Source organism: Aspergillus pseudotamarii (assembly GCF_009193445.1).
Source record: "Aspergillus pseudotamarii strain CBS 117625 unplaced genomic scaffold BDV38scaffold_1, whole genome shotgun sequence".
Lineage (NCBI taxonomy): Eukaryota > Fungi > Ascomycota > Eurotiomycetes > Eurotiales > Aspergillaceae > Aspergillus > Aspergillus pseudotamarii.
The window spans coordinates 377,607-403,738 of record NW_022475015.1 but is presented as its reverse complement, the minus strand read 5'-3'; the positions used below and the strand labels follow the sequence as shown (position 1 = coordinate 403,738).

At 49.1% G+C, this 26,132-nt stretch overlaps 11 protein-coding genes across 11 annotated transcripts; 4 read left to right on the top strand and 7 right to left on the bottom strand.

The window, feature by feature from the left end:
• Positions 1 to 196: 196 nt before the first annotated feature.
• Positions 197 to 1,884, bottom strand: BDV38DRAFT_289551 (O-acetylhomoserine aminocarboxypropyltransferase/cysteine synthase family protein; the record flags this gene model as incomplete). The annotated part of the gene is made up of 6 exons (XM_032061267.1): positions 197 to 334; positions 405 to 498; positions 564 to 1,132; positions 1,194 to 1,553; positions 1,608 to 1,691; positions 1,747 to 1,884. The coding sequence occupies 6 exons, from the start codon at positions 1,882 to 1,884 to the stop codon at positions 197 to 199; spliced, it is 1,383 nt and encodes a 460-aa protein (XP_031919709.1).
• Positions 1,885 to 2,231: 347 nt separating this feature from the next.
• BDV38DRAFT_276729 (cytochrome P450) lies at positions 2,232 to 4,156 on the top strand (the record flags this gene model as incomplete). The annotated part of the gene is made up of 6 exons (XM_032058298.1): positions 2,232 to 2,507; positions 2,567 to 2,692; positions 2,755 to 2,839; positions 2,905 to 2,973; positions 3,029 to 3,613; positions 3,699 to 4,156. The coding sequence occupies 6 exons, from the start codon at positions 2,232 to 2,234 to the stop codon at positions 4,154 to 4,156; spliced, it is 1,599 nt and encodes a 532-aa protein (XP_031919708.1).
• Positions 4,157 to 4,405: 249 nt separating this feature from the next.
• On the bottom strand, positions 4,406 to 6,043 carry BDV38DRAFT_276728 (uncharacterized protein; the record flags this gene model as incomplete). The annotated part of the gene is made up of 1 exon (XM_032058297.1): positions 4,406 to 6,043. One exon carries the CDS (start codon positions 6,041 to 6,043, stop codon positions 4,406 to 4,408), a length of 1,638 nt encoding a protein of 545 aa, XP_031919707.1.
• A 343-nt stretch (positions 6,044 to 6,386) lies between these two features.
• BDV38DRAFT_289550 (cytochrome P450) lies at positions 6,387 to 8,264 on the top strand (the record flags this gene model as incomplete). The annotated part of the gene is made up of 8 exons (XM_032061266.1): positions 6,387 to 6,410; positions 6,475 to 6,567; positions 6,625 to 6,694; positions 6,752 to 7,325; positions 7,376 to 7,486; positions 7,547 to 7,817; positions 7,885 to 8,045; positions 8,105 to 8,264. 8 exons carry the CDS (start codon positions 6,387 to 6,389, stop codon positions 8,262 to 8,264), a joined length of 1,464 nt encoding a protein of 487 aa, XP_031919706.1.
• A 96-nt stretch (positions 8,265 to 8,360) lies between these two features.
• BDV38DRAFT_266835 (Alpha/Beta hydrolase protein) lies at positions 8,361 to 10,297 on the bottom strand (the record flags this gene model as incomplete). Its single annotated transcript, XM_032056484.1, has 5 exons — positions 8,361 to 8,496; positions 8,574 to 9,174; positions 9,227 to 9,623; positions 9,684 to 10,001; positions 10,193 to 10,297. The coding sequence occupies 5 exons, from the start codon at positions 10,295 to 10,297 to the stop codon at positions 8,361 to 8,363; spliced, it is 1,557 nt and encodes a 518-aa protein (XP_031919705.1).
• Positions 10,298 to 11,056: 759 nt separating this feature from the next.
• Positions 11,057 to 12,252, bottom strand: BDV38DRAFT_276725 (uncharacterized protein; the record flags this gene model as incomplete). The annotated part of the gene is made up of 3 exons (XM_032058296.1): positions 11,057 to 11,737; positions 11,804 to 11,870; positions 11,948 to 12,252. The coding sequence occupies 3 exons, from the start codon at positions 12,250 to 12,252 to the stop codon at positions 11,057 to 11,059; spliced, it is 1,053 nt and encodes a 350-aa protein (XP_031919704.1).
• A 416-nt stretch (positions 12,253 to 12,668) lies between these two features.
• Positions 12,669 to 14,307, bottom strand: BDV38DRAFT_276724 (cytochrome P450; the record flags this gene model as incomplete). The annotated part of the gene is made up of 2 exons (XM_032058295.1): positions 12,669 to 12,837; positions 12,917 to 14,307. The coding sequence occupies 2 exons, from the start codon at positions 14,305 to 14,307 to the stop codon at positions 12,669 to 12,671; spliced, it is 1,560 nt and encodes a 519-aa protein (XP_031919703.1).
• Positions 14,308 to 14,613: 306 nt separating this feature from the next.
• BDV38DRAFT_276723 (nonribosomal peptide synthetase 11) lies at positions 14,614 to 17,721 on the bottom strand (the record flags this gene model as incomplete). The annotated part of the gene is made up of 2 exons (XM_032058294.1): positions 14,614 to 17,006; positions 17,064 to 17,721. The coding sequence occupies 2 exons, from the start codon at positions 17,719 to 17,721 to the stop codon at positions 14,614 to 14,616; spliced, it is 3,051 nt and encodes a 1,016-aa protein (XP_031919702.1).
• Positions 17,722 to 19,896: 2,175 nt separating this feature from the next.
• Positions 19,897 to 21,847, top strand: BDV38DRAFT_276722 (MDR family MFS transporter; the record flags this gene model as incomplete). The annotated part of the gene is made up of 5 exons (XM_032058293.1): positions 19,897 to 20,124; positions 20,188 to 20,202; positions 20,292 to 20,487; positions 20,539 to 21,483; positions 21,543 to 21,847. 5 exons carry the CDS (start codon positions 19,897 to 19,899, stop codon positions 21,845 to 21,847), a joined length of 1,689 nt encoding a protein of 562 aa, XP_031919701.1.
• Positions 21,848 to 22,292: 445 nt separating this feature from the next.
• On the top strand, positions 22,293 to 24,487 carry BDV38DRAFT_276721 (uncharacterized protein; the record flags this gene model as incomplete). Its single annotated transcript, XM_032058292.1, has 3 exons — positions 22,293 to 22,374; positions 22,438 to 22,772; positions 22,823 to 24,487. The coding sequence occupies 3 exons, from the start codon at positions 22,293 to 22,295 to the stop codon at positions 24,485 to 24,487; spliced, it is 2,082 nt and encodes a 693-aa protein (XP_031919700.1).
• Positions 24,488 to 25,036: 549 nt separating this feature from the next.
• On the bottom strand, positions 25,037 to 25,840 carry BDV38DRAFT_266830 (concanavalin A-like lectin/glucanase domain-containing protein; the record flags this gene model as incomplete). The annotated part of the gene is made up of 2 exons (XM_032056483.1): positions 25,037 to 25,433; positions 25,485 to 25,840. 2 exons carry the CDS (start codon positions 25,838 to 25,840, stop codon positions 25,037 to 25,039), a joined length of 753 nt encoding a protein of 250 aa, XP_031919699.1.
• Between the last annotated feature and the right edge of the window lie 292 nt (positions 25,841 to 26,132).

Here is a 26,132-nt window from a genome sequence, read left to right as displayed (position 1 = left end):
CACCCCGGCGCTAGATGTTTCCAAATGTAATACGCTCCATAGCACTTGGCTTCCTATGCCCTGCCCCGATCTATCATTCTCCGAGCGGACATTACTCGATTAAGTGACACCGACAAACGGCTGAAACTCTGCCCGATTGAGTTGAGTGTATCATGAATATTGTGGACCAGAACAAATTGTTGTACTCATGAGTAGGCTACACATTGTCACAGCTATCTGCTACCTTCCCGTTTACATCTCGAAGGCAATCCTCAGGTATGGCCGCGCAGGCTCGTGATAGATCCTCGATAATATCGACGATATCCTCCGTTCCTACCGAAAGTCGGATTAGATCCTACAAATATTAAACTCGTTAGAATACTGTAGGCAAGCATGCGCAATTAGAGTACAGTTTAGATACATACCTCTGTAATTCCTGCGTTGGTGCGGTCTTGCTCGCTCATAATAGAATGAGTAGAGCTCCAGGGGTGTGTTGCCATGGTCTTGCAATCACCGACACTGTGATAGTTGCAAGTTAGGAAGACATCGACATAAAAGACTGAGGGGAAAGAGAGAAGACCGACTTTGTCATGTTTGAGACCAATCGAAGGGCGTCCACAAAGGCCTTGCTACCAATCGTGCCCCCCTTGACGCCAAACGATAGAACGCCTCCAAAGCCACGACGGAGGTATTTTTTGGCAACATTATGGTACTTATCTCCTGGCAGTCCCGGGTAGCTTACCCATTGAATGCGCGGGTGCTTCTCCAGAAACTCTGCCGTCCGCAGGGCATTCGCGGCGATACGATCACATCGGAGACTGAGTGTCTCAATACCTAAAAGGATCTGCTGCGCAGCGAATGGGTTCATTACAGACCCGACTTCCATCACTACTTCAATGCGAAGGGCGATCGCAAAAGCAATGTTACCGAAGTTGCTGGCGTAGGAGAACTCCATCGGGCCTTCACTTTTGCGGGTCAAATGAGGGAACTTATCCCCTGTGCCTGCCCAGTCAAACTTCCCCGAGTCGACAATTATGCCTCCGACTGTAGTTCCATGACCGCCGAGCCACTTCGTGGCCGAATGCACAACGATATCCACCCCGTGCTCAATCACGGGGCACCAATAACCACCAGCCCCGAATGTGTTGTCAACCTGTACAGTGAGAGTTAGTCTTCAATGTAGCTTTCAGAGATTTACAAAGAGCTTCACTAACCACGAAAGGCAGATTGTGGGCATGGGCGATGTCGGCAATTGCTCGGAGGTCAGGGACACTGATGCGCGGGTTCCCCACCGTTTCTACAAAGACAAGCCTGGTGTTGTCGTCAATTAATTCGCGATAGCTCTCCGGATCATCGCCGTGGACCCATTTGACGGAGATTCCAAGTCGTGGTAGAATTGACTTGAAGAGACTGTAGCTGCCTCCGTACAGGTTGGTCGATGCGACAATGTTTTGTCCGGTATGTGCCAGACACAGGATGGCCTGGAATACGGCAGATTGCCCTGAAGCGCATGCCACTGCTGCTGTGCCTCCTTCTAAAGCCGCGACACGCTTCTCAAGAACCTCAACGGTTGGCTGTGCATTGGTAAGTAAACTGCGAAATACATATGTGGCTGGCTGGATACGAACATTGGAAATGCGAGTGTATACGTATCCCGCCTCCTGGTTGGTACACACACGCCGGGCATGCTCGCTGTCGGTGAAAACATAAGACTGCAATTGTATTTAGTGCACAACGGACGAAAGACAAACTGTAGGGCAAACTCACTGCTGTGGAGTAGATTGGCACAGCTCTCGCTCTAGTAGCTATGTCGGGCTTTGCACCTGAATGAATCTGACGTGTGTCGAAGCTACGATTTGACTCGGCCTCAAGGTCAACTTTGAATGGCGTGAATGCGTCTGGCATATTGGGAAGTGAAACTTATGAGAATTAGGGTTATGAGGAATGGGGTCCCAACAAGGGAATTATCGTCATATCACAGATATATAAAAGTACAATAAGCCTGGAATTACAGTCTAATCCAAACTGCACTAAACAAAAAATTTACTCCGAACATCCGGCGCAAGGCTTCGGACATTAACGAATTAGTCGTTTCCAGCCACGGAGTTCGAACTAGTCCGCTACGCTATGAGCCCCGACGTAGATGAGTCAAGAACTACCTAGCGATATTCCTTATATAGGGAAGACCCGTGATCGTAAATTGTGTCTTTAGTGGTAGCTCGACATAAGTGTGAATCGGAGCAAGTGCAAAAATGTCTTCCAGCGCTGAAGTCGGCCTCTATGCCTGGATGCAGAGGTTTTCTCATAGCCGTCTATCAGCTTCCGGCCATGTTTCCCTTCCATCCGGTGTATCTGCTGTAATTGGCATTATTATAATTGTTGCTGTTGGCTTCTGTCTGGGTTCTTCACAACAGCGCCTGATCCCCGGGATCCCTATTGTGGGGGGTCAGGACTCTGCTTCCATTAAAAAAAACCGGACACGCTTTGTACACGATGGAATGAACATGCTCTTGGAGGGGTACCGCCAGGTTCGTTCTTCCCAATTATACAGATAAGTTGACCGCTAAATAAGCCGAATTATTCGCAGAACAATGGTGGCCTATACTACGTTCCTAGCAAACTCGGTGAGCGGCTTATGCTGCCCACGAAGTACCTGGAAGAGCTGAAGTCAGCACCTATCGACGAAGTTGATTTTGTGGCTACTTTTATCGAGGTACGCCACAAAGCTGTATGGGGCTATTGCTTTTATGCACGTTGTATTGACCACAATATCAGATGTTCGAAGGTAAATACACTACAATGGGTAGTCGGTCCACACTACATCCACGGGTAGTACGCGGCCAGCTTAATCGGAATTTGTGTAAGTATTCATAGTTCTAGGGATATGTCTAATAGAGAAGTTGGCTGACTGATCCTTCATCTCAGGGACTGTCATGGATGGAATTCAAGACGAGATCCGGGATGCATTCGACGACGCCTTCCCGCCGTGCGATGGTAAGTGCAGGACCTATATACAGTACAATATAAACACAGCACTAATTCCTCTCAGACTGGACAGAACTGGATGTCGTCGATCGCATTACTCAGGTTGTCGCGCGAGTATCAAGTCGTATGTTTGGTGGTACAACTCTCAGTCGAAATAAGGAATGGGTTAAATCATCGATTGCGTTTGCCATTGACGGCTTCATCGGGGCCCAGGCCCTGAAGAGATACCCAGAGTTTCTTAAGCCCTTGGTAGCACGTTTCATCCCCGCGATTCAGAATATCAAGAAGCATTATGCGGCAGCCGAAAAGGCTGCCATTCCACTTCTGGAAGAGCGAGCTGCAACAGGCGCTTCAGCAGCCGACCTGCTCTACTGGATGGACGAAGATGCCAAAGGTGACGAGAAGAATCGTGCCTTCCTCGCAGGTATTCTTTTAAAAGTCAGCTTCGCAGCAATCCATACCAGTGCAGCTGCCCCTAGCCAGTTGCTGTATGACCTGTGCGCTATGCCTGAATACATCGAGCCCCTTCGACAGGAAATTGAAGCGAATACCGGCCCTGATGGGAAGATCAACCAGAAGGGCTTCTTGAATATGACGAAGCTGGATAGTATTATGAAGGAGAGTCAACGTTTCAATCCTTTGCTACTGAGTATGTCACTCCCGACTGGCCGATTCTGATATATATAATCGCCATATTCAACTCCTTGGATGCGCTGACTGTTCCCCGCTTATAGTTACATTCGAAAGAGTCGTAACCAAAGATTATCCTCTGTCCGATGGGCTGATTATCCCAGCGAATACTACAATTGGAATCCCAACGCATGCTATCTCCATGGATCCAGCACTGTACCCCGATGCGGAAGTCTTTCAAGGATTTAGATTCGCTGAAGCCGCCAAGCAGGCTAAGCAGGCGGACTCGGGAGACAAATCGGCCAAAGAAAAGCCCGCAGCATCGACATCCGTTGCCTATGCTGCGTCTCATCCGTCCAGTATGGCCTTCGGGTACGGACGACACGCTTGCCCTGGACGATTCTTTGCTTCCGCAGAAATCAAAGCAATCATGGCATATCTTCTGCGAAACTATGAATTTAAGTACCCACCTGAGCAGACGGGGAGACCCCCGAGTTTGCTGTTTGAGACGCAGAACCTGCCAAATCCAGAAGGAAAAATTCTATTTAAGAGGAGAAAGTGAGGTATAGAATTTCTGGAACTAGGATAAACCGTGTTATGTTGAGCTATTTAAAAGATAGACGATCTATGTATAGGAATAGCAAATGCGATTATCGTAGCGCATGATACTAGTACCCTTCCACGTCTACTATGACTAAACTAATTCAATGCTCATTCGTTCATGTAGCAATGGCCATATATCTAATTGTGGATAAAGGAAATAGTACTCGCTCTTGTTATTCCATTCATAGTACTAATCAATCGCTACATGCTATGGAAAGAGTAGAGGATCCTGAACTAAGCGATCCATATCCTCGGCACGAATGTGGATAGAGACATCCACCCCATTCTCCGTCCATGACTTCGGTATGGTCCCATTCCTCGAGTTGGATGGAGGGGCTTCCTGGATCATGACAATGCCATCCAAATTGGGCATCACGCTCTGGGAAAAACGAATCCCTGTAGAGCCATTGTGTAAGCCGAAGTCAATATCGTATACTCCTGCGCGGGCCCAGGTTGTCACTAAAATATGGCGTTTCCCTAGGAATGCCTGCCAAATACGTTGTGGAGACTTTTCATACGCCACACTATGGAGATGGACCCCTAAGGCCTCCGGACTTTGCACCGCGTTGATGGTTTCGCGAATGCGCCGCGCGACGCAATGAAGCTTACTCGCGTTTCCGGTCGTCTCCGACGTGGCAGTAGGCATATCAGTCCCTTTCATGTCGGCATTAACTATAATGATAGGGGATCCGATGAACCCATCCCCTAGTTTGAGAGCGGGGCGCACACCGTATGTAAGGTCACAGTGGACAGGATTTGGGTCGTTTTGTAGGTTTCGGGCGCGAGTAATGCTCGCCCAGACATGTGCCAATACCGCGTCGTGTTGGCTGATTCGAAAGCTCGACGATGTTGACCCCCGGACAGCCTCCTTCAGGATACACTCCACCTGCTCGCGGGTGAAGTGAACTACATAGTGAGATACAGGAGCGCTGGTGTCCCATTCAACCCACGGCATCGGCTTCCCCGCGGGGGGAAGGTCCTGGCCATGGAATACATCCGGTATAGCGGGCTTCGGGCGTTCGGGGCACTGAGCCCACCAGTCAAACCGATGAAGTGGCAGGTTCGCCGCTTGCCGGACCAAAGTAGAGTCAGGCTCGTCCGCGTTGATATCTCCACCAGCCAACAGGTCCAGGCGACCCGGTTCAAAAACGGTTGTTGTTTGGGAAGACACAGCAGGCGACGCACAGTTACAGAGCACTTCTCGACTAACCCAAGCCCAGTCCTTAAGAAACTGGACCAGGGCAGTGATATCTGCTAAAGGATGCGTGCTTTTGATTCCGAGTGTATAGCCGCCACAGGCCAGCTCAGTCACTTGAATCGACAGCCCTGGTGGTAAAAGACCAGATTCAATTACCGGCACAGGTCGGAGCGCATTAACCAGGGATGTAGATGAAACGAGCTCGCCAAGTGGGGATGACTGACGGTCCCAAAGCGCTGGGCGAGAAAGCGGGCAAAGATCATCCAGGGTCAAGCTGCTCGTCGCCCGGACGAATTCGACCCCCGGATCCTGAGGCGTCCCATAATGCACATACGCTCGCCCGAACCGTCGGGCATGAGGTGGAAAGTGGCTTTCAGCAGTTGTACTATCGAGACTAGTAATGGCTTTTACGTGGCCGCACCACTGCGGATAAGCGTCAAGGGCGATCTGCAACGTATGACGAAGGTGGTCGACCACGTCGACCTTATTGCCAACGATAGGACGCTCAAACAACCATACGGCAGAGGTGGGGGAGAAACTGACTGTTGTTGCATCTAAAAGCGAGAGTGGCACCGTCTTCTCGGAGCTGGTTTTGGTACTGGGAAACAGTCGTTCCGATTGAACAACGGAGGTCTTGGTGGACGACATGATGATGGCAGAGGTAATGTTGAGGGAAATGGATCACGCAGAGCAAAAGCCAGCAGTTGGAGATGCTCATTATGTTCAAAATCCATAACGATAGCAATCTGGGGTCACCCGATATCAATCCCTGTATCGGGAATTTCCTTTTTGGGACAGGCCCTACAGGTTATCCGATAGGTCGGTGGTGATAAATCTGGACATTCACTAGTTACGCTCTAACAGGTTAATGAATCTAGATCAACTGTCTGATAACTGTAGCGGTCTCCCTCTGCCTGAAAGCTCTATCATATCGCTTTCTTGGTGACATCGTGGAGTAGCTGGTGTCCCTGTGCGCGTTCAATCCTACATCATGCAGTTCGCTTTTGTTGGCTTGGTGAGACTCTCGAAATCGTGGCCAACTGATCTGAATGACTGATGAAGGATTATACGAGAAATAGATTTTAGTCGTCTGGTTTGTATACCGGTTCTGGAAGTGGCACCGGCATCCCCTCCGGAAGTTTCCAGGCCCTTTGTCGGCATCAATCAGTAATGTCTGTTTGCCCTATTTCTAAAGCACTGCCAACCGTGTAAGCTGACAAAAGCCACAGTCCCTGTATTCATGGAACTTCATGAGCGGTCGGCAGCCATACCGGCAGCTCGAGCTCCACAATCGATATGGTACGTCTCCCTCGCTGACAATTCTAAGCACCAATCTTTCTGATTTGTCGCTTTTAGGTCCCGTTGTCCGGATAGCTCCGAATGAGCTTAGCTTCAACACATCCAGCTCATGGCGCGATATTTATGGTATCCGCAAGGACGTTGAACCGTTCATCAAGAGCGAGTTCTACGATGGAGGCAACTTCGCTGCAGAAGCCCTCTCCATAGTGAGCGAGCGAGACCCGAAAAAGCACGCTGAAATGCGCAAGTATTTGGCGAGTGCCTTTTCTGACCGCACGCTTAAATCGCAAGAGCCACTTATAGCAGAGACGGTCGACAGATTAGTGGAAAAGCTAAGTCAGGCCGGCCAAACGGCACAGGGTACCGATATGGTGATGTGGTATAATCTTACGACGTTCGATATCATTGGCAGTCTAGCCTTCGGACAGGATTTCGGTGGTGTTGAGTCTGGCACTCAGCACTTTTGGGTTTCAATTGTAACGAAGAGTCTCCGCTTGGGTGCTCTGGCTGATTGCTTTCGACGATTTCCAGCCCTATCCATCATCGTTCAGACAATATTCTCTGGCATGATCAACAAGTTGATGGAGGAGAACCGGAAACATCAGAAATATACTGCAGAACTTGTTCAAAGGTAGAGTCCTGCTTCTCAATAGCTGATCGCATTGAACTGACCACTGGTAGACGGCTGGCCTCTCGCTCAGGGAGGAAGGATTTTCTTACCAAGATCATTGAGGCACGAGCCGAAGCTAATATCCCCGATGTGCAAATTGCAGCTCACTCGTCTGACTTTGTGTATGATCTCCCCCACACCTCACCCCACAAAGGTATATGTCTGACCTTAGGCTCCCACAGAATCGCTGGAAGTGAAACAACTGCGACCACCCTTTCCTGCATGACGTATTATCTACTGAAAAACCCAGAGATGATGTGTCGTCTCCAGGTAGAGGTACGTTCTGCATTCACCAGCTACGAGGAGATCGATGCAGCTAGCGCCGCCCAACTTGTCTATCTCAAAGCTGTCGCGCAGGAGGCTATGCGGATGTACCCACCGTTACCGTTCGCACTGCCACGAGTTGTGCCTCGTGGTGGGAGCACGGTGGATGGTCATTTCGTCCCAGAGGGAGTACGTTATCCTCAAGCCCAGCACTCACAACGAAACAAAACGAGCCAGCTAACATCTTATGACAAAGACCATCGTTTCGACCAGCCCCTTTGCGGCGAGCATGTCGTCGTCCAACTTTTCTAATCCCTGGGAATTCAACCCAGACCGATGGCTTGGACCTAGCAAAACCGACGATCTCGAGGCGTCCCAGCCATTTTCTCTGGGTTCACGGTCATGCATGGGTCGGAGGTAAAACTCTATTTTCTGATATGTCTAGGATAGCTTTCTAACTGACCATGTCTGGATAGTCTCGGATGGATGGAGCTGCAAACTATCATGGCAAAAATTATCTTCCGTTATGACCTGGAACTAGTGGATGAGAAGCTCGATTGGCAGGCGGAGTCGCGAATGCATACACTCTGGGAGAAGCCATCACTTATGGTCAAAGTTCTTCCTCGGAAGGAGTAGATCATAGTATATCGTAAATATATGATTGTTGCTTGGAGGGATTACGCATGTGTCTAACCATTGTTTTTAGACACTGTATCACCAGGTTTAGAGATATCATTGCTCCCAGTTAAGATGTATGACTACAATTGAATTAACCAATACAAGTCCATAAATGATCTCAGTAGCCAACCGTAAATTCAGCACATAGCTTAGTATAATGACCAGGTTATAGCCGTGAGTTAAGCATGCGCTATCTTGGGTGTGCTTGAAAGTTACACCTGTTCTTCACTCAATCACCGAAACGTCGCCTTCTGCCACCAATCGCACCGCTCGGTTGAGATATTGTCCTTGCTCGGTCCAACCCTAGATATGTTGAAGTTCTGAATCATATCACCCGCCAGGATTTCGGTTGGAAGATGAGAATAAGGCTGCCCTGTCGTGATGAAGTTCACAAAGTACCTCTGCATTATCTTCGCAAGGGTAACGTTCAAGCCAGATACCGACTCGCTAGGATTGTAAAAGGTATACGAAAGATCTACTGCGTGGATAGCCGGGGGAACACTGAACTCATACCGGAAGCTGGTATTGCTGCGTTCGAATGCCTTCCCGAGGAAGTATGAGTTGCAACTAATAAGAGATTCCCCAACAGTAGATGCCACACGACCGGTCTGGTCCACATATCCGTATTCGCCGCTGAAATTGCCAGGATACAAGTTATCTGTTATTACAGACAGACCTGTCGGTGCGATGCCGGGGAATAGGCTCGATACGAGGTTGGCGTAGTCTTGATCGTTTTTCACAAATGGAGACGCGAACAACACACCTTCATTCGTGTTGTGCCCTGCCATGACTGACACATCGTCAGGGTAATGACCCTCGCCTAGAAGAACTGGAGGGTAGTCCGGGTAATTCCTGTCACTGACCGGGCCTTCCTGGGCTTAGCTGAGTCCATTCCAAGAAACGACCAATATTCTACCCACCGAAAACGAATGTTCCATAAGGCATTGCATTACCCACAACGAGTGCATTGGCCGTCTGCAATGCCTGGGTTGATAGATCTTTCAACTGCTCGAAAGAAGTCACATTTGCTCGCTGGAACACTTCTTGCAATGTGCTCCTCTGCATCGCGGCAGGAATGTTGATGGTGTACGGGCTCTGGGCAATAGCCCGTTGAAATAATGGTCGATAGGAGGCATTGCCAGAGGTGAGATGGTACATGATCGACCCTCCTCCCGCGGACTCACCCATCACGGTGACGGTACTAGGATCACCACCAAAGAGGTGGATGTACTTATGGACCCATTGCAACGCAAATCGTTGGTCTTCCAGCCCTAGATTGCATGTAACTTCATTAGAATCCGGATCGGCCAGAAACCCCTTTCGGCGAAGTCAGTTAGTATTTAATAATACAATGAATTGAAGACCATAATGACTCACGAATAGCCCCAAGCGGTAATTGATAGAAACAAAGATCACATCATGTCCGGCCTGTTTCGCTGTCTCCATCAGACCGAGTCCAGGGCCATACAGAGACTTCCATCCCGACACGTATCCTCCGCCGTGGATCCAAATGACCACCGAAGACTTTCGATCTTCCTTTGCTTGGAACGCGGCTTCCGGCACGAAGAGGTCTAAGTACAGACAGTCCTCGCTGATGCTGGGGTCGATGGCAGGGAGGTCTGCTATAGCGACTGGAGGTACTTCCGTGAGGTTCCCGACCGGCTGCCCGAATTGACTGAGCCATGCCGGCTCCCCCTGTGGACATCGAATATTGTATACCCCTGCACTCTGTATGGTTCTGTTCACAGGTGGGGGGAGAGGAGGCTGGAAACGACGGCTCGTTCCGTATTGAAGATTTGTGAAATTCAGATATCGCATTCCATCTTTGGTGCTCTATAACTCAAGTTAGAGGACCGTATGAAAGTAAAACGCTCGGACATACATACCTCGACTGCAGCTTGGTGGATCGTGTATCCGAGATCTACCGTGGGCGCTACTACTGCATTGGCCAAGGGTGCGAGAAGTGGAAGCCCAAGACTAAGGCCTTTCATATTTTTTATTTTTTTTTAGAGGAAGTATTACCATAATGGAGTTCGAAACTCTTGCATGCAATGCTGTTATTAATTTAAAGGGTGACTGGCTACGGACTTCCTGTTTCTGGCGACGCCGAAGGATCATAAGCCCTAATTAGGCGCACCGGAGATCGTGCACCACATCATCATCTCGTGTCCCGCATACGGGGGCCTGAGGTAAGCAGTATGGGGGATCCACACAGGGCCAGCACCGGGACCTGAAAGAAGCACTGACGGATATAAGGTATGCGGCACAAACTGGCAGGTTTTCTATTGCAGACGCCGTGACTGATGTATCTGCTTCCGCCGTCACCCCTGGAGGCACGGGAAGGCCTAAGCCCAGGTCCGCGATGACTCTACGCGTATTACAAAGCGGGTGAACTCTACGGAGAACCAAACGAGTATATATTGAGGGGCTATAAGGGCTACGAGAGACTGCGGGCAAGACAGATAGGGGGGAACAATAGTTTGACAGAGACAGAAAAAAACTGGTAAAAAGTCTTGTATATTTCTGAAGGAAGATCTAGGACTTGAGAAGCATATTCTATATCAGCTTATCAACAATCAGCGACCCGAGAAGAGCCCCAAAAGGTGGCTGTATTCAGGTATAATGCAGTAGTCAATTAATCAATCATAAGCCTTAATTTACACAGTGACTCGGTATACCTCGAGAACGAACCACACTCGGTTCTTTTTTTTCACGCTGTATGTACGTATAATTGGGTGACACTTGGTAAATTAGGCCTCTTTTTCATCCCACAGATCGTCCAGCCCCAACCGACCGGTCAATGCATTAGTGCTCGCTTGAGAATCCAGATCCGCCGCAAACAAGCGATATTTCATGTTATGCCAGTCAACACTTCTCCATTCCTTACCATTACGATCCACAAATACCGAATCGGTCTCCGGTCGCATTAGATACACGACCGTCAGCTTGACCTTATCCTTTTCCAGCGGATGAGGCACCACCCTATGCAAGGAGGATCGCAGCACATTTTGTGAAAGGAACTCTGCCGAGTCGCCGATGTTGCATACCGCATGGCCTGGTCGTGGCTCAATATACATCCACGCCCTCTTCTTAGGATGGTACACCTGTAGTCCACCGACGTCCGAGAAGACCATTGACAGACTACCAATGTCTGTGTGCGGGATGTGCCCAACTTTAGTACTTTCTAATGTGTATGGCAAGTATCTCAGTAGCCCTAAAGCTGTCGGCGATGGTTTGTCCTTGTGATGATGCGCTGCGAGGTTCTTGCTCTCTTTGAGCTTCAGCGAGCGCGATAGACTATCCATAATCTCACGACCTATGTCGCCTAGGTGGGCATTCGTGGTCTCCACCAACTCGCGGGAATCTTGAAAGATCTTAGGCCCTTGAATTGGACGATCTCGTGACGCATTTCGTAGAGCATGCTCGAAGATCTACGGAGTATATCCAGTTAGCACATGACTCATTCTGACTGAAAATGATAAAATGATTCCTCTGACCATGAATCCTTCGAATCCATCTTTTTTCCCGGCGACCGATCCCGTTTGACTACCTGCGGGCTTGTACCTAAAGCTAGTGTCAGTTTTCGCTGTGGAATACTCGTCTTCATAATGCATAAAGTTTATACGGGTGGTGCTTTTTACCCCAGTACAATCTCTTCACCTGCGCTATGGTCTTTGTTTACCTCCCACTCGCTCTTTCTGCACTGCGGAAGCTCATAGAATTCCAATGCAGCGGCGGCAACGCTGTCGATTTGACTGATGAGCTTTCCCGAGGGGTGATCACGACAGTCTAAATAGAAGAATCCTAGGTCGGTACAGGCGTGAAACAGCTCTTTCTCTGTTTCGTTGTTGCGATTCATAAGCTTGGCGATAGAGATGGTCGCCAGGGAAGCATCCTCGGCAGTCTCTGACACGCCAAGCACGTCTTCGTTCGCGTGTGGTGCCATGCTATGCGTATTGTTCTGGCACAAACGATGGATGTCTGATGTCTAGAATATGTCACTATAATGCACAGTATCCTTACAAATATCATTGGGGTTATATAAAATCTGGCTTATGGAAATAATATGGGGGCGTACCCTAATGAAGGACATCCACCGGGCCACCTCGTGGAATTTCCTAATTGGGCGAATCCCGAACTTGGCTTCATATTATGAGCCGATCATGAATAGGTATGTAGGAAAAGAACTGGTACAGTTTGTGTTGTCTATTTTGGCATTTGTTAGCTTCCTCTAGATATCTTAAACTACTGCTCTTTAAACTGTAATGAGAAAGTGCCTCAGTAAACCTCTACCATGATCACCGTAATGCTGCCAATCCTTCTCAAGTTTCAGATCTGCACTCATCTAGTCCTTTCGAGTTTCTACTCCGTCACCAAAACCCGAATCCCTTTTGTCCCGTCCTTTGGTGTCGGCACAAAGCGATCATAGTGAATCTCAACGTCCTCTCGGGTAGTCTCGAACAACTTCATCCGGGACCCAAGGCGGCGAACCAACAGTCCGATCCCCATGTAGAGCTCCGCGTAGGCCAAGCTATGAACAGATAAATAGATGTTAGCGAGAAAGGGTATTGCCTTCAGGGGAGGAACCCAAGTGGAGAAAATTGACATACTTAATTCCAAGACATTGTCTACTACCTCGTGAGAATGACAGAAGATAGCCGTCAAGATGATGATGCCGCATTCCATTTTCATCGAGCCATCGTTCGGGTTTGAACGTGTAAGGATTGGGGAAAAGCTCTGGGTGCGCATGGATCAAGGTCGCTGTCATTCCCACTGGTGTACCCGGAGGAATCACATACTCCATGCAACGACTGCCATCGATTCCGTCGCTCACTTGGGTTCTAAAATGGAATGGACCCAGGGGGTTAATCCGCTGAAGGCGCGTACTGACACCATACGATAACCGAAGACCCTCACAGATTACCGCACTGAGGTAAGGAAGTTGCTCAAGGCAGCTCCAACTGACTCGCTCGCTCGGGTCAGGGATGGCGGTAGCCAACTCATCCTGGAGCTTTCCAAGCACTGTCGCGTTCTCCAAAAGATAGAATAGAGTTGCCGATAGCGTCCAGGCGGTAGTCTCCGTCCCGGCTCCGACGACAATCTGGCCTTCCTGCCAAAGACGTTCGAGTTGCTTCTCCTGCTCTGGTAGGTCCCCGGTGAGAAGCTCATGAAAGATTGTGCGTGTCAGGCCTCCGTCTGCTGGCTTCTCCCCTGATGCAATACGATCTTGTGCTTGGCGGATTTGTCGGCGAATGTCTTCCTGAAACTGCACGTACACCATCGCCTCAGGGTTAATGCGGGCGACGATCGTTTGTGGTAGTTTGTTCATTAATGATATCAACCACGGGAACTGCTTAATCCATGGCCCCATATCGCTACCAGCAATGATGGCGCGATGGAAATTTGGTTCGAAGGTCGCCGAGTCGAGGAAACCGTAGCTCTTTGCGAATGCGTACTCGGTAACAATATCTGTGGTCATGCAGCTAAAGGCCATGGTCATAGTGACAGGGCTGTTTGTTCCGGTGTAGTGATGCTCAAGCTGGGCCACAAGCTTTTCGATGGCACGGTGGATGATGGGTTCCAGCTTGGTCACCGAAGCCTTGGAGAAGAAGCGGTTCAAAGCTCCGCGACGGAGTCTGTGTAAATCATGGCCTGGCGTGCCAAATACACTATCTGGAATGCCAAACTGCGCGCTGAAGTAGGGATACTTGTCGCGTTTCTTTCCGCCACCAGCGTAAAGGTCGTCGATGAAATTTGGGTCGTTGACGTGGAGTTCATTTGGACTGATGCGGACGATCGGCCCATACTTCTCGTGCATGCGCTGGATTTTAAATGTATAGCGACCTCGCTGGATGGCATCATAGTAAAATTCATACCATACGGTGAGGGCTGCGATCTTGGGACCGGGATATCTGGCTAATGGATGGAAAAATAATCGATAGATACATAGGCAGAGCAGATACAGCCCATAACCTGTGATTAGAACAGCTCCTGAAAGCATTTTGATAGACTCTGCCTTTCTGCCTATCACTACAATAGTATGTAAGATTATAAAGGGATTAAATAAAGGATTGACTTTATCCTGTTGGATGGAATCGGCCTTGTCCACTCAGGGCAATGCCGAAGATCATATACATCGGAGCTAGGGTTATCATCACAATCCGTTCATTGCACAATGCAGCACTCTTGTCCCACTATCAGTCTCTGTCTCAGTTCCGAACTACGACATTCATGTGCTAATTGGATTTCATACACAGAAAGATTGACGGTTGCGCATAATCCTTCGTACTTTTCAAATAGATGCCAGTCAACCCAGCACGTTGACTATATCCTGTACTCGGGCGTTTGGAGTAGACCCCACCAAAGCTTTGAGTGCGGCAACAAAGGCTGTTCCCAGCTGCTCCACTCCCTGGAATGAATATTTCCCGTCAGACTGGATCCGTATACTGACTCCATCACCTTTTTGAACCACTCCGAGGACAAGTGGTGCCATAGGCTTCTGCACTTCGACAACCTTCCATGGTCCAGGTTCAACAGGCATGTCTAACAAAATAATTACCTGAGACTCAAGCCAGTACGAGTTGTACTGTTCCACTCCAATGGCTCGGCGGAGCTCGGGGTATGTCCACTGGAAATTATTCACCTTGTGGAAGTTCTGTTGAACGCTCCTCAAAGTGTCTGGAATAAGCTCATCCTGATTGAGCTGCAAGATAAGTGGGCACCGGCCGTTGACTCCTCCCACAATACTGTCGATGGAAGGATAATCTAGAGTCCGGCCGGAGACACTCGCCTTCATGGCTACTGTATTAGATGTACTATACTTGGACAGAGCCAGCCCCCATGCCATGTAGATGATCATTGCCGAGGAAACCCTGCAGCTTCGTGAAAATTCATCCAGTGCCATTTTCCTCACAACGAAGTCTGACTCCCACGTTGACCATGACACAGACTGAGCCCTTTCTAAGGGCAAATTGAGAGGTTTAAGCTTTGTCCATGGACGGGCGTAGTGTCTCCAAAACTGCTGAATTTCTGGAAAGTTACCTGCTTTCTTCTGCCGGAGGAACTGGGCCAAGCCAGCGAGGCTTACTACCGGAGGGAGCTTGTCCTCCTCCCCTCGAAGAATCACCTCCAGTTCAGCTAATATAGTGCCAAAGGAAAATGCATCGAGGTATACATGGTGCATTGTCCAACTTAATTGGATTCTCTGTCCAGGCAGTTCGATAGCCCAGAAACGTGGTTCATGAATAGGAGACCCTTTATGTGAGCGTATTCTGGACAACATCCTCTGTTGCTCACTCTCCGCCACAGTCTTTAATTCTTCCTGACTTGACACTTTAATGTCTGTCCAGTTAAGTGTGAAACTATTATGAACTTTTTGAGTGCCGAGGTTTAAGTCAAAGGTAGTGCGAAATATGGAATGACGCGTAAAGAGAAGCTCCCAAGCCTTCCGCAGGGTCTCACTGCGAAGGCTATCCGATGTAATGTCGCGAGTCAGGGAATGGAACAGATAATTACTGCTTGGACTTTCGGAAGTTTCGCGGAGAATTTCAGCTTGGTGGTCTGTAAGCGGGATTTCTGTGTCATCCGTCGGTTTGAGCCCTGGGTAGTCTTCCACGGACACCAGAGCTTGATCAATGGCCGAAACTGTGTCCAGTAGGAAGATGTCGGCGACAGAGACTTTGAGCTTGCGTTGTCGTAGGAATGCAGCCAGCTTTATAGCCCGAAGAGAGTGCCCACCTAGCCTTACAAATGACGTTGTAGGCATGATGCGACTAACCGGTCTATCGAACACCGCAGCGAAGGCCTCTGCTACAACTGGTAGAGTGGCACAGTTCGAGGCATTTGGATTGTTTATATCCGTGATTGTTCTGGCATCGCTAAGCAACACAATTTTCTTTAGGGACTTTGTATCGACTTTACCATTCGAGGTCAAAGGGAAATCTTGCACCGCGAAAAGTAGGTCAGGTACTAAGAAATTGTCGTATCGTTCTCTTAAATGGCTCTGCAGTTTATCGGTAGCCACGTCAGCAGGGGTAATGAAGCCCACAAGGGCACCTTGGTGCATGAAGGCAGCTGCTTGATTCACACCAGAAAAGCTTCTCAACGCTGGCTCCACCTCAGTTTCTAGATTGACGAGAAACCCGCGGTTCTTTACCAACCGGTCAACCCGGGCTAGAAAATGCAGTCCGTCCTTGTCTCGTCGCGCCAAGTCACCGGTGCGATAATGCCGAGTTCCACTACGCATAAAGAACTTCTCTTGCGTAAGCTTCTCATTGTTGAGATAACCGATGGCGAGACACGGCCCTCGGATACAAATCTCCCCTTCGTCGACCTCGTTCTCCAAGGCGTCGTCGAGTAGGACGAGTTCTACCCCCGACACGATGTTGCCCAGGATAATCGGCCCACCGGGGGTCATTTCAGCAACCGAAACAGCCGTGGTACACTCCGTGGGCCCGTATGAGTTGTAAACCTTTCGTGTTGGTGTTACCCATGCGTCGATCAGGGCGGCTGTGGGTGCCTCTCCTCCCATGTAAATCTCCCGGACGCCATCAAACCGGGACGATAGCTCAAATGTGGAGAGGATAGAAGGTGTTACAACCAGCGTTGAGCAAGTTGGGGCCACATCCAGTACATCTGCAGGTAACGCCATGGCCAAAGTACCTCCGTGGCAAAGGGTGGAAAAGACAACTCCCGCGCAGCCTATAAATATAACGTCAATAAGCCGTGAAAACATTCATTTATACTTGTATAGCTTACCGTCAAAGGCAACAGAAAAGAATAGTAGAACTCTGGTCCCAGGGTACACCGTCATAGCACCCGGGAAATTCTGCTGCACAAGATGGGCAGCACTTCCATGGGAGACCATGACGCCTTTAGGCTTCCCGGTGGTTCCCGAAGTGAAGATGATATATATCAGGTCGGATTGTTTCATTTCCTTTCGAATTTCCTCAAGCACCTTTCTCTCACTGACCGTGGTTGTCAACACATCTGGACGCAAAATATCGGTCATGTAAACCAGGTCATAACCTGGGATAGTCGTGCCAACAGTGCTGAAAACCATCTTTGACTGCACTGCTTCCAAGGTCGCCAGAACTCGTGACGAGCTCCAGGCATTAAAGTCCATTGGACAGTAGCAGGCACCCAGGCGGAGTATCCCCAAAACCGCGACAAGCATTTCCGGGCCCATACTTGTAAGCAGGGGAATATAGTCGCGCGACTTGAATCCTCGCCCCTTGAGGGCCAAGGCTACTGTGATTGATGCATCGCGTAGTTCACTGTACGTCAGGGAATTGCCCTGGAAGTCGGCTGCAATGCCATTGGGATCTTGATCCGCCCGTTGGTCTATCAGGTCCAGTACACACGTTTGGAGCGGGTGATTCGCATATTCTATTGCTGTCGCTTCTATTATTGTCATCGTTAATACGGTCGTGATTTGAAGGTAGCTCTTGGGTCATCTTCGATATAAAACAGTTATAGTGTATTTATCTCAATGCAGTTATGCTGACTAAAACTTGAGTGCATCTCGGATAGTTCCTAAAGAGGCAATCCCGATTTCTTTCCATCGACCCCGGTCAATATTCCATATCAAGCAACATTACTCACACATAAGTAAGCCACCAGGCTCATGGGTATGTCTTTTCGAGAGGAAAATTTGTGTTGACGAGTTGACGCCCAGCCATAACGATAGGCCAATTCAGCACCAGTGGGGTTTTACCGAAGTATCAAATTTAGATGTCTCAACCTTGTTTCCAGATTATATTAGCATCTACATTGAAATCGACAGTTCTATACTTGTCCAGTTATTCAAAAAAAAAAAAAAAAAAAAAAAAACTAACGTTCGCTATCGAGAAAACGTTTGGTTCAACCAAGCAGTCATGGCTTGAAACTCTACTCCAGGAAATTGTCCCAGCCCAACGTCCGTGATGGGCTCAGCATGGAACTCCCATGAGACACGGCTGATCAGCACGTCTGGATGTTCGGCCTACTCATTGAAGATGTACGCAATGCACAAACGAGATCCAATCTTAAATGGAGGGAAATTTACCTTGATCTTGTGTGCCAGACTGACAATAGAGTCCAAAAGCATTTCATCTCCGCCAACGCCAATAAAATTTCTTTCCACAGACAGAGAAGGCTCCACCAGCCCGTAGGCGCATCAGTAGGATGACTATATTTGTCCATTTCAGCATCACCAAAAGGCGCTTGAGCCCATCGACTCAGAGATTTGGCCCAGATAGCATCTTTGTCCGCATTTGTGCTTGAAGCTTTCGTGGTCAGTGCGGAAATAGACCCATGGTGATAATAGAAGTGCGCCGCGAAGGCTTTCCGATAGAGACAGTGTGGGTATCGAGTCATGTGTATGGGCTTCAGTAAGATGCGACAGGACTGCAAGAGCCAGACGAGCACCTGAAGAGTCACCTTGGAGAATAATGTTTGATGGTCGCTTGCCTAGGATTTCTACGGCGTACTGGACAAGAGCTACGCCCTGGGCTAGCTGCCGGGGCCATTAAGCATGAGGCACAAGGTCATAGGCCAGGAACAGGGCTCCCGTATCTTGGTTGTTTTGCGTGAGATCGGTGGCGAGTGCCTTGACAAGGTGGAAGTGCCCTGGCAATGCGGGAATGCACTAACTCCTCCAGAGAGGTATAGTATCAATTTCTCCGCATTGGGGTTGCCTATCCAAAAAGCTTCAGTTCCATCATGTAGACAGATAATATTAGGCGTGATTTGTTGAGAATGCATTAGGGCCTTGTCAGCATTCTGCGCTGACTTCGGTGGATGAATGTACTTTATGCAGGCTTAATAATAGCTCTTCACGTCGATTGCAAGGTTGCAGTTGAGACATATATGAAAAGAAACCGTATGGACTTACTGGATTTGTTCTATAGAATCATTTCCAAGGAACGACCGTGAAGATGCAATAGCTTGTAGGCCGTAGCGCTTCCCGTTTGACCACGAAAGGGCGCGCTGATAGCAGACCAGAGTGCTACAGCGACTTGAACCGCGGGCGAGTTTTAAATCAGGAATTATAATGATGTGCCTTCAGATCGGATGTCACTTACTGGACTTGCCAGCTGTAAAGCCCAACCCTAGCCACAGCTCTGCCGGAGGATATAATTCAGTAGGGGATAAACACCAGCTGTTAGTTGCTTCTGAATCTTTAACAAGAGTTCCGCCGGAGATATGAGTCGTATTAAATAAAACAGCAGGAAAACATTTCTAAACAAGGATTCTCCTTGGCCCGAGCTCTCGGCGGAGAAGGAAGATACGGAAAGTGTTTCTGTCCCTACACCAGACTATTTATTTATTGGGCGTGGTTGGCTTGAACTCTTGGCATTGATCGACCACGATGTCGTCCTTCCGCCGACTCGGCGGAATAATGAAGGTATCTCAATTTAGATGGAACACTTTGTCCGCCGAATCGACGGAAGGAAATACTACTCCGAAATAAATACCGGGTGGAAATTAACAGTTTTTTTTTTTTTTTTAGCACAAAGTGAGGGATTCTCTTGAGCAGAAGGCATGCGCCTTGATATCTTTATCATCTCACCCCTTGGTATATCAGCGAGATTAAGATTTGAGCGTTCTCATGTCTACCAAAACAGGCGAAACGGCAGTGTCGTCAAGAACTTCAGCACCTGTGATACCTGAAAAGCTCAGCGGAGATGCTTCGCCCTCACACGACACCTGGGCAATGGAGAATAGTAACAAGGAACAGACTCGATCTGGCGTTGACGATGCGTCAACCGATAAGTCAAGCACTGGCGGCTTCGTACTACTCATGACCGTCACGGCTTTGGCTATGAGTATGTTTTTGGTACGACTTCGCCTTTCGATCCATTTATTCAATGTGAAACTAACGTTTGGTCGCAATTAATAGGTTTCGTTGGATATGGTAAGCGGATTCAGCCACCGGGCGTAGCCGTTAAACCTACGCCGGAGCGTGTTTGACGAGCGAGGAGTTAATCAGTCCTTTTACCTCAGACCATTGTAGCAACTGCGATCCCGAAGATAACAGACGAGTTTGGCGGCATCGAGGAGGAAGCCTGGTACGGATCGGCGTTTTTCATTACATTGGGGAGTTTTCAAGCTGCGTGGGGGAAAGCATACAAGTACTTTCCGCTGAAAATATCCTTCCTGTTATCTATCGTTGTATTTGAGGTTGGAAGTTTAATTTGCGGTACGTTTCACCTCGAGATGTGTTCTTGGTTGACTAACTGGTTATGCTCAGGCGTTGCGCCAAATAGCCTTGCGCTCTGTATTGGACGAGCCATCACCGGCGTCGGGGGTGCAGGGATTTCTTCGGGTGCATTTACCATTATCGCTTTATCTGCACCGCCTAAACAACGACCAGCATATATTGGAATTCTGGGTGCCTCGTATGGGATTGCTGCGGCTATTGGACCTCTCGTTGGTGGTGCTTTCACGACCAATATTACCTGGCGCTGGTGTTTCTATATCAATCTACCAATTGGCGGGCTGGCTGGCGGGATCATTCTATTCTTCTACCGACCTCCTCCTCCGTTGCCCTTCCTGAATACGCCGCTGATAGAAAAGCTACGTCAAATGGACCTACCTGGCACCTTGATCCTTGTTTCGGCTCTAGTCTGCTATGTCCTCGCCCTTCAGTGGGGTGGGGTTTCGCTGTCGTGGGGTGATTCTAAAGTTGTTGGAACTTTAGTTGGATTTGGTGTGCTGTTGGTTGTCTACGCCATTGTACAATGGGCACAAAAGGAGCGTGCTGCAATGATTGGGCGACTGTTCCGTCGAAATGTAGTGGTCATGATGATCTACATTGACCTGCTAGCGGGAACCTTTTTCTTGCTGGTATACTACTTACCGATCTACTTCCAGGTGGTGTCGGGTGTGTCTGCTGCCCAGAGTGGCATCCGAAATCTGCCTTTGATTCTTGCCCAGAGTGTTTCGACCGTCATATCTGGTGTTACCCTCAGCAAGTTTGGATACCCCCAGCCTTTTCTCTTGGCTGGGGGAGTACTCACCGCGATTGGGTCGGGTTTATTGTACACGCTCGAGGTTAACACAAGCTCTGGAAAATGGATTGGCTACCAGCTGCTGGCTGGTATTGGCATTGGATGGTGCTTCCAGGTTCCTGTGGTGACAGCTCAGGCATCTGTTGCGCCTGAGGATTTGCCCTCTGTGACGGCCATGGTACTGAGTACGCTCTTCGCTCCGCATTTCCTTGTTTTCTGGGCAGTATTCATTAACTCTTATTAGCTGTGCAAACCCTGGGGGGATCAGTCTTCGTTTCGGCTGGCCAATCAGCTATGGTCAATGTTCTTCTCAAAACCCTCCAGAGTGAGACTTCAACTGTAGACGCCATCAAGGTTGCGATGACAGGTGCAACGGAGCTACGCCATAAGTTCTCTTCCGCCCAAATGCAGTTCATACTGACTGCTTACATGAAAGGCCTCCAAGCGGCATTTCTTGTGGCCATAGTGGCGTCTAGCGTGGCTACCGTGGTCTGTTTGGCGACTCGATGGCTTAAATTCTCGGGCCAAACCACTGCTGCCGCCGCCTAACGACAAGAGATAACAGGTTCCTTTTGCGTACTTCTTGTTTCCTTCCTGCTAGGATTAGAGGATCTTAGCTGCTGGGGTTAAGAATTTCAAATATTAATTTTCCCGCCCCCAATTTTCTGCACATTTATGAAAATAACTCTTGTAATACTACCATGAAGTAATACAAGCCAATATTTGAATGATGATGTTATCAGATTGATAAGGCAAAAAGTCTCGGGGACTTAAGCGGAGGGTGACATTTTAATATATATAGCAGGAGGCGGTCAACGGGTTACGGCTTCCTATCTGAGTGCCAAACAAAGAGACGCGCCAGCTTCGCGTCCATAACCCTCACATTCCTGGGTTTTTTATTAGGCTTTTACCCCTGTCCCTGGATGACCGAGACACGCATTGGCAGACATATCGGCCTTAAGTTAAAATTATGAGTGCGATAAAGTGGACTAATATGCATCCAACCTCAACCCCGCCCGAGGACCAGCAGCCACCTCGGAAGAAAATCCGAAAAGGGACCCGCAGTTGTTGGGAATGTAAGTAATCAAGTGAGGAAATTCCGTTCACTAGCTGGTGGTTCTAGACTGATTGCAAGACAGGTAAACGTCGCAAGGTTCGCTGTCATTTCGTTTCTGATGGCGACGAAAGTTGTCGCGAATGCCTGGCAAGGGGGACTCCCTGTCGCAGCCAGGACTTACCAGAGCCCGAAAGCACTCGCGAGTCAGATCGTTCGTCATTGAATGATCGACTTAGCCGCGTAGAATCTCTTCTTGAGAGGGTTATACGACGGCTGGACGCCATTGGTGGTGCTGAGGAGGCACGGGTGTTACCCTCCATGGGGACCGATAATGATGATAATGACTCAAACTGTAGCGCAGCCGCCACGCCTGCAAATGAAAACGCGCCAGCCATGTCGCTATTTGACAATGGAGTAGTAAGCATCACGTCCAAGACTTATATTGGAAGTTTCTTAACATGAAGTAGCTAAGCTTTCGACGATCGGAGGTCTCTACGCCAAATATCACATTGTTTACTGCCACCACCCGCGACTGGGCAAAGCTACGCCATGAGATTCTGGATTTATTACCATCTGATAGCACTCTGAGAAAGCTTGAAGAAGCCAATAGCTGCTGGTGGCTAGTCAGGGCTCAATGTTTCCAAGAATACGAGGAATCACTACTTTCAAGCGCGACGGCAGCCCGTTCAGACAATCACCCAGCCGCGATCGCGAAGGTTCTTTTATGGCTGGCCATTTGCCTCCAGCAGCTCCCACGGGGCTTTGACATTGGATCATTAGAGCTTCGGTATCCTCCCACACGATTGATTGCAAAGTGCGTCACAATTGTTGCACATTCCATCAGCTCTGATGAGACATTGGTAAGTAGCCTTGATGGGTTGGAGTGTCTAGTGCTTCTCGGAGTACTTTATAACAATGACGGGAAACTGCGGAGTGCCTGGTTGTGCTATCGCCGGGCCCTCAACGTGGCTCAAATTATCGGGCTCCATCGACTAGCCTCAGAATCGACGGACGGATCGGAATCTATTTCCAGAGCGAAAGGTATCTGGAATCATATTATCTACGCAGACCGATACCTTTCTTTAATGCTAGGGATGTATTATGGTATCCCTGACGTGGCCTTGAAGTCCAACCAAAGCGGGGATGAGACACCGAATCGATGCCACATGGATCTTCTTTGTCGCATAGCTGGATCCATTATCGAACGAAACCAAAGGTTTAACGCAATAACACCTTCCATGGTTCGCATAACACAAACCATCGACGCGGAGCTTATTTCAATTGGCCCTCCATCGGTGGTTGAGGACCCAACGATCTTACCACCAGGAAAGTCTATGGAGCGAGCCCAGGCCTACACCAAACTCATGACGCAACTATGGCATTATCAACTCATCGCCTGGCTCCATCTGCCCCTGCTTCTGGGGTCTGGCACGGAGAGACAGTATGACTACAGTAGACAAAGTTGTCTTGAAGCATCCCGGAAAATGATTGCGTGCTATACATCTCTGCGTCGCCTTACTGAGAACAGCTTTTGTTGCAAATCGCTGGACTTTCAGGCGTTTACTGCCGCCGTCACTCTTCTAATAAATATCCTTGGGCCCACCGGCCGATCCCACCTCGACTCTAATGACTGGCCCGCTATCGGAATCGTAATGGCAAGCCTGGAGACATTGGGAGAGGGACAGTCACCCGACAAGGTAGCAACCCGAGGTCTTAGCGTTCTGCGGACTTTGAAAAGGGTTGCGACGAGGAACAACACAGCCCAGTCTGATACCTCCGACGGACTTCCCCCCATGGACGGCCAGTCCGGGCGTATCAAACTTGACATTCCATACTTTGGTACCATTTCCCTTGACTGTAGCACTCGCGGTGATTTCCCAGACCAACGACAGCTTAATAACGGTGCGCCAAAACCTATTCATGCAGATCTGGCTGCCAGTAATCCATTATCGTCGAATATGGGAAATACCACGGAGGCAGGCACAGTGCATGATCAGGCCATGGATGCGGGGCCGTGGCCAGAAGCGCGCCTGGAACTTGGCCCTGCCGATATATGGTCATTTGATCCGGATTTAACAGCAGTATTCCCTTTCTTGCCAGATTTGGAAAATAGCTGGGACTTGGGGCTTTGATTGGGGATTCGGCTCACTCGAACCATGTAAGGGGAGTAACCACCAGCAAATGTATTTTCAAAAGGTCTTTCGACATTTTACAGCCGTGGAAAGGCTAGTATCCATAAATATCTAGGTTACTAGGTAGAACCCATGGGTTAGCAGTTCTATAGACAATCTGTATATTATATTAACCCTGAGAACCTCACTGTCGCGAAATGATATCTCCATAGCCTACTGTGCGACTCTTACAAAGGACTCATATTACTAATGAAGCTATGATCCAGGCTTCCTACGATGGGTTTGTGTTCTTTCCTCCTGAATTTAAACAGTGGAACAGCTCTGACCCATTCTCGAGTACTGCGGTAAAAGGAGAAAGACAATTCTTTCAAAAATATCGGATACCCGAAGTGACAATCGAGTACTTAATAAAAACAAAGCTTAGCGGTGAGGACCGGCAAGAAATAGAAAGGGATTGATGCTAACGGCATCTGTAAGACGAATACCCTGACCAGAGGGGATTCTTTCGGCCATATCCAGGAGCCTGTGTGCTCTCGCAACGCACGCTGCTTAGAAGGTAACAGTATAAGAAGAAGTGGTGAAGACCGCGTTCTGTCCAGTGAAGGGTTCAGTGCCGGCACCAATACTCAGGTAGTATTGGGAGGCGGGGAAGCTCTGCTTCTCAGTGAGGTAGGTGAAGAACTCGGCCAGGTTACCAGAGAAGTCCTGGATCTCTGTGGGAGCAACGAAACTGAACACAGTGGTCGCGGCGTTGGTGCCCTTGTAGAGCTTCCAGGTTTTACCGCCAACGGTGGGGTTATCAATCGGGGAACCGGTGGAAGAGATGGGACCGGCACCACCAAGGGCGGCGGTCCAGATCATGATCTCGTACTCGGCTTTACCACCGGCACTAGAGGAGGTGAAAATGTCGTACGCCACGTCACCGACGATGTTGTCTCCTTTGTAGCTGCCAGTGGCTGTCAGCATGATTTTATCAGTCATTGAAGCCGTTGCTTACCTCCACTTCCAGGTAGACTGGATGTTGGTCAGGTCAGAAACCTTCTTGTTCTCGGGCCGGGCCTCGAGGTTGGGGTAGCTCTTCACTTGGCCCTGGCCGCCGGACCAGCTCCAGGTAGCATGCCAGGCGACGCCGCTGGAGCTGTCCTTGGTTGAGGAGTCGAGTCCAACGCACTGATTACCAGAGCCATTGTCCTTACCCCACATGTTGTTGTAGAGCTTGAAGTTGCCGACATTGATCGTATCGTACTGACCGCAGGAATCCGCACGTTTCGCATCCTTGTGCTGATGAGATGGAGTCCATGCAGCAGTGGCAGTAGCGGCAAAGAGAGCCAGAACAGCGGTAGAGGTCTTCATGATGGTGGTTTTGACAGATGGATTGAAAGATGAACCGAAAGTGACAAGAAATTGATAGCTGAGGTGGTGGGTTGGTTCAAATGAGTGTGTTGATGGCTTGAAGCAACCTGATGATGGTCCCTTCTTATACCTGAGGAGAGCCAGGATGCACGTTGCTGCCTCTCAGTGATCTTGCCTTGATCACCGGCCGCTTTCCTATCTCCATCCGCATATGGTGTCTTAATCTGAAACCAGGTGATGATAAACAAGATGTACTTCACCAGGTTCCGAACTTACTCCGAGAATTGTATAC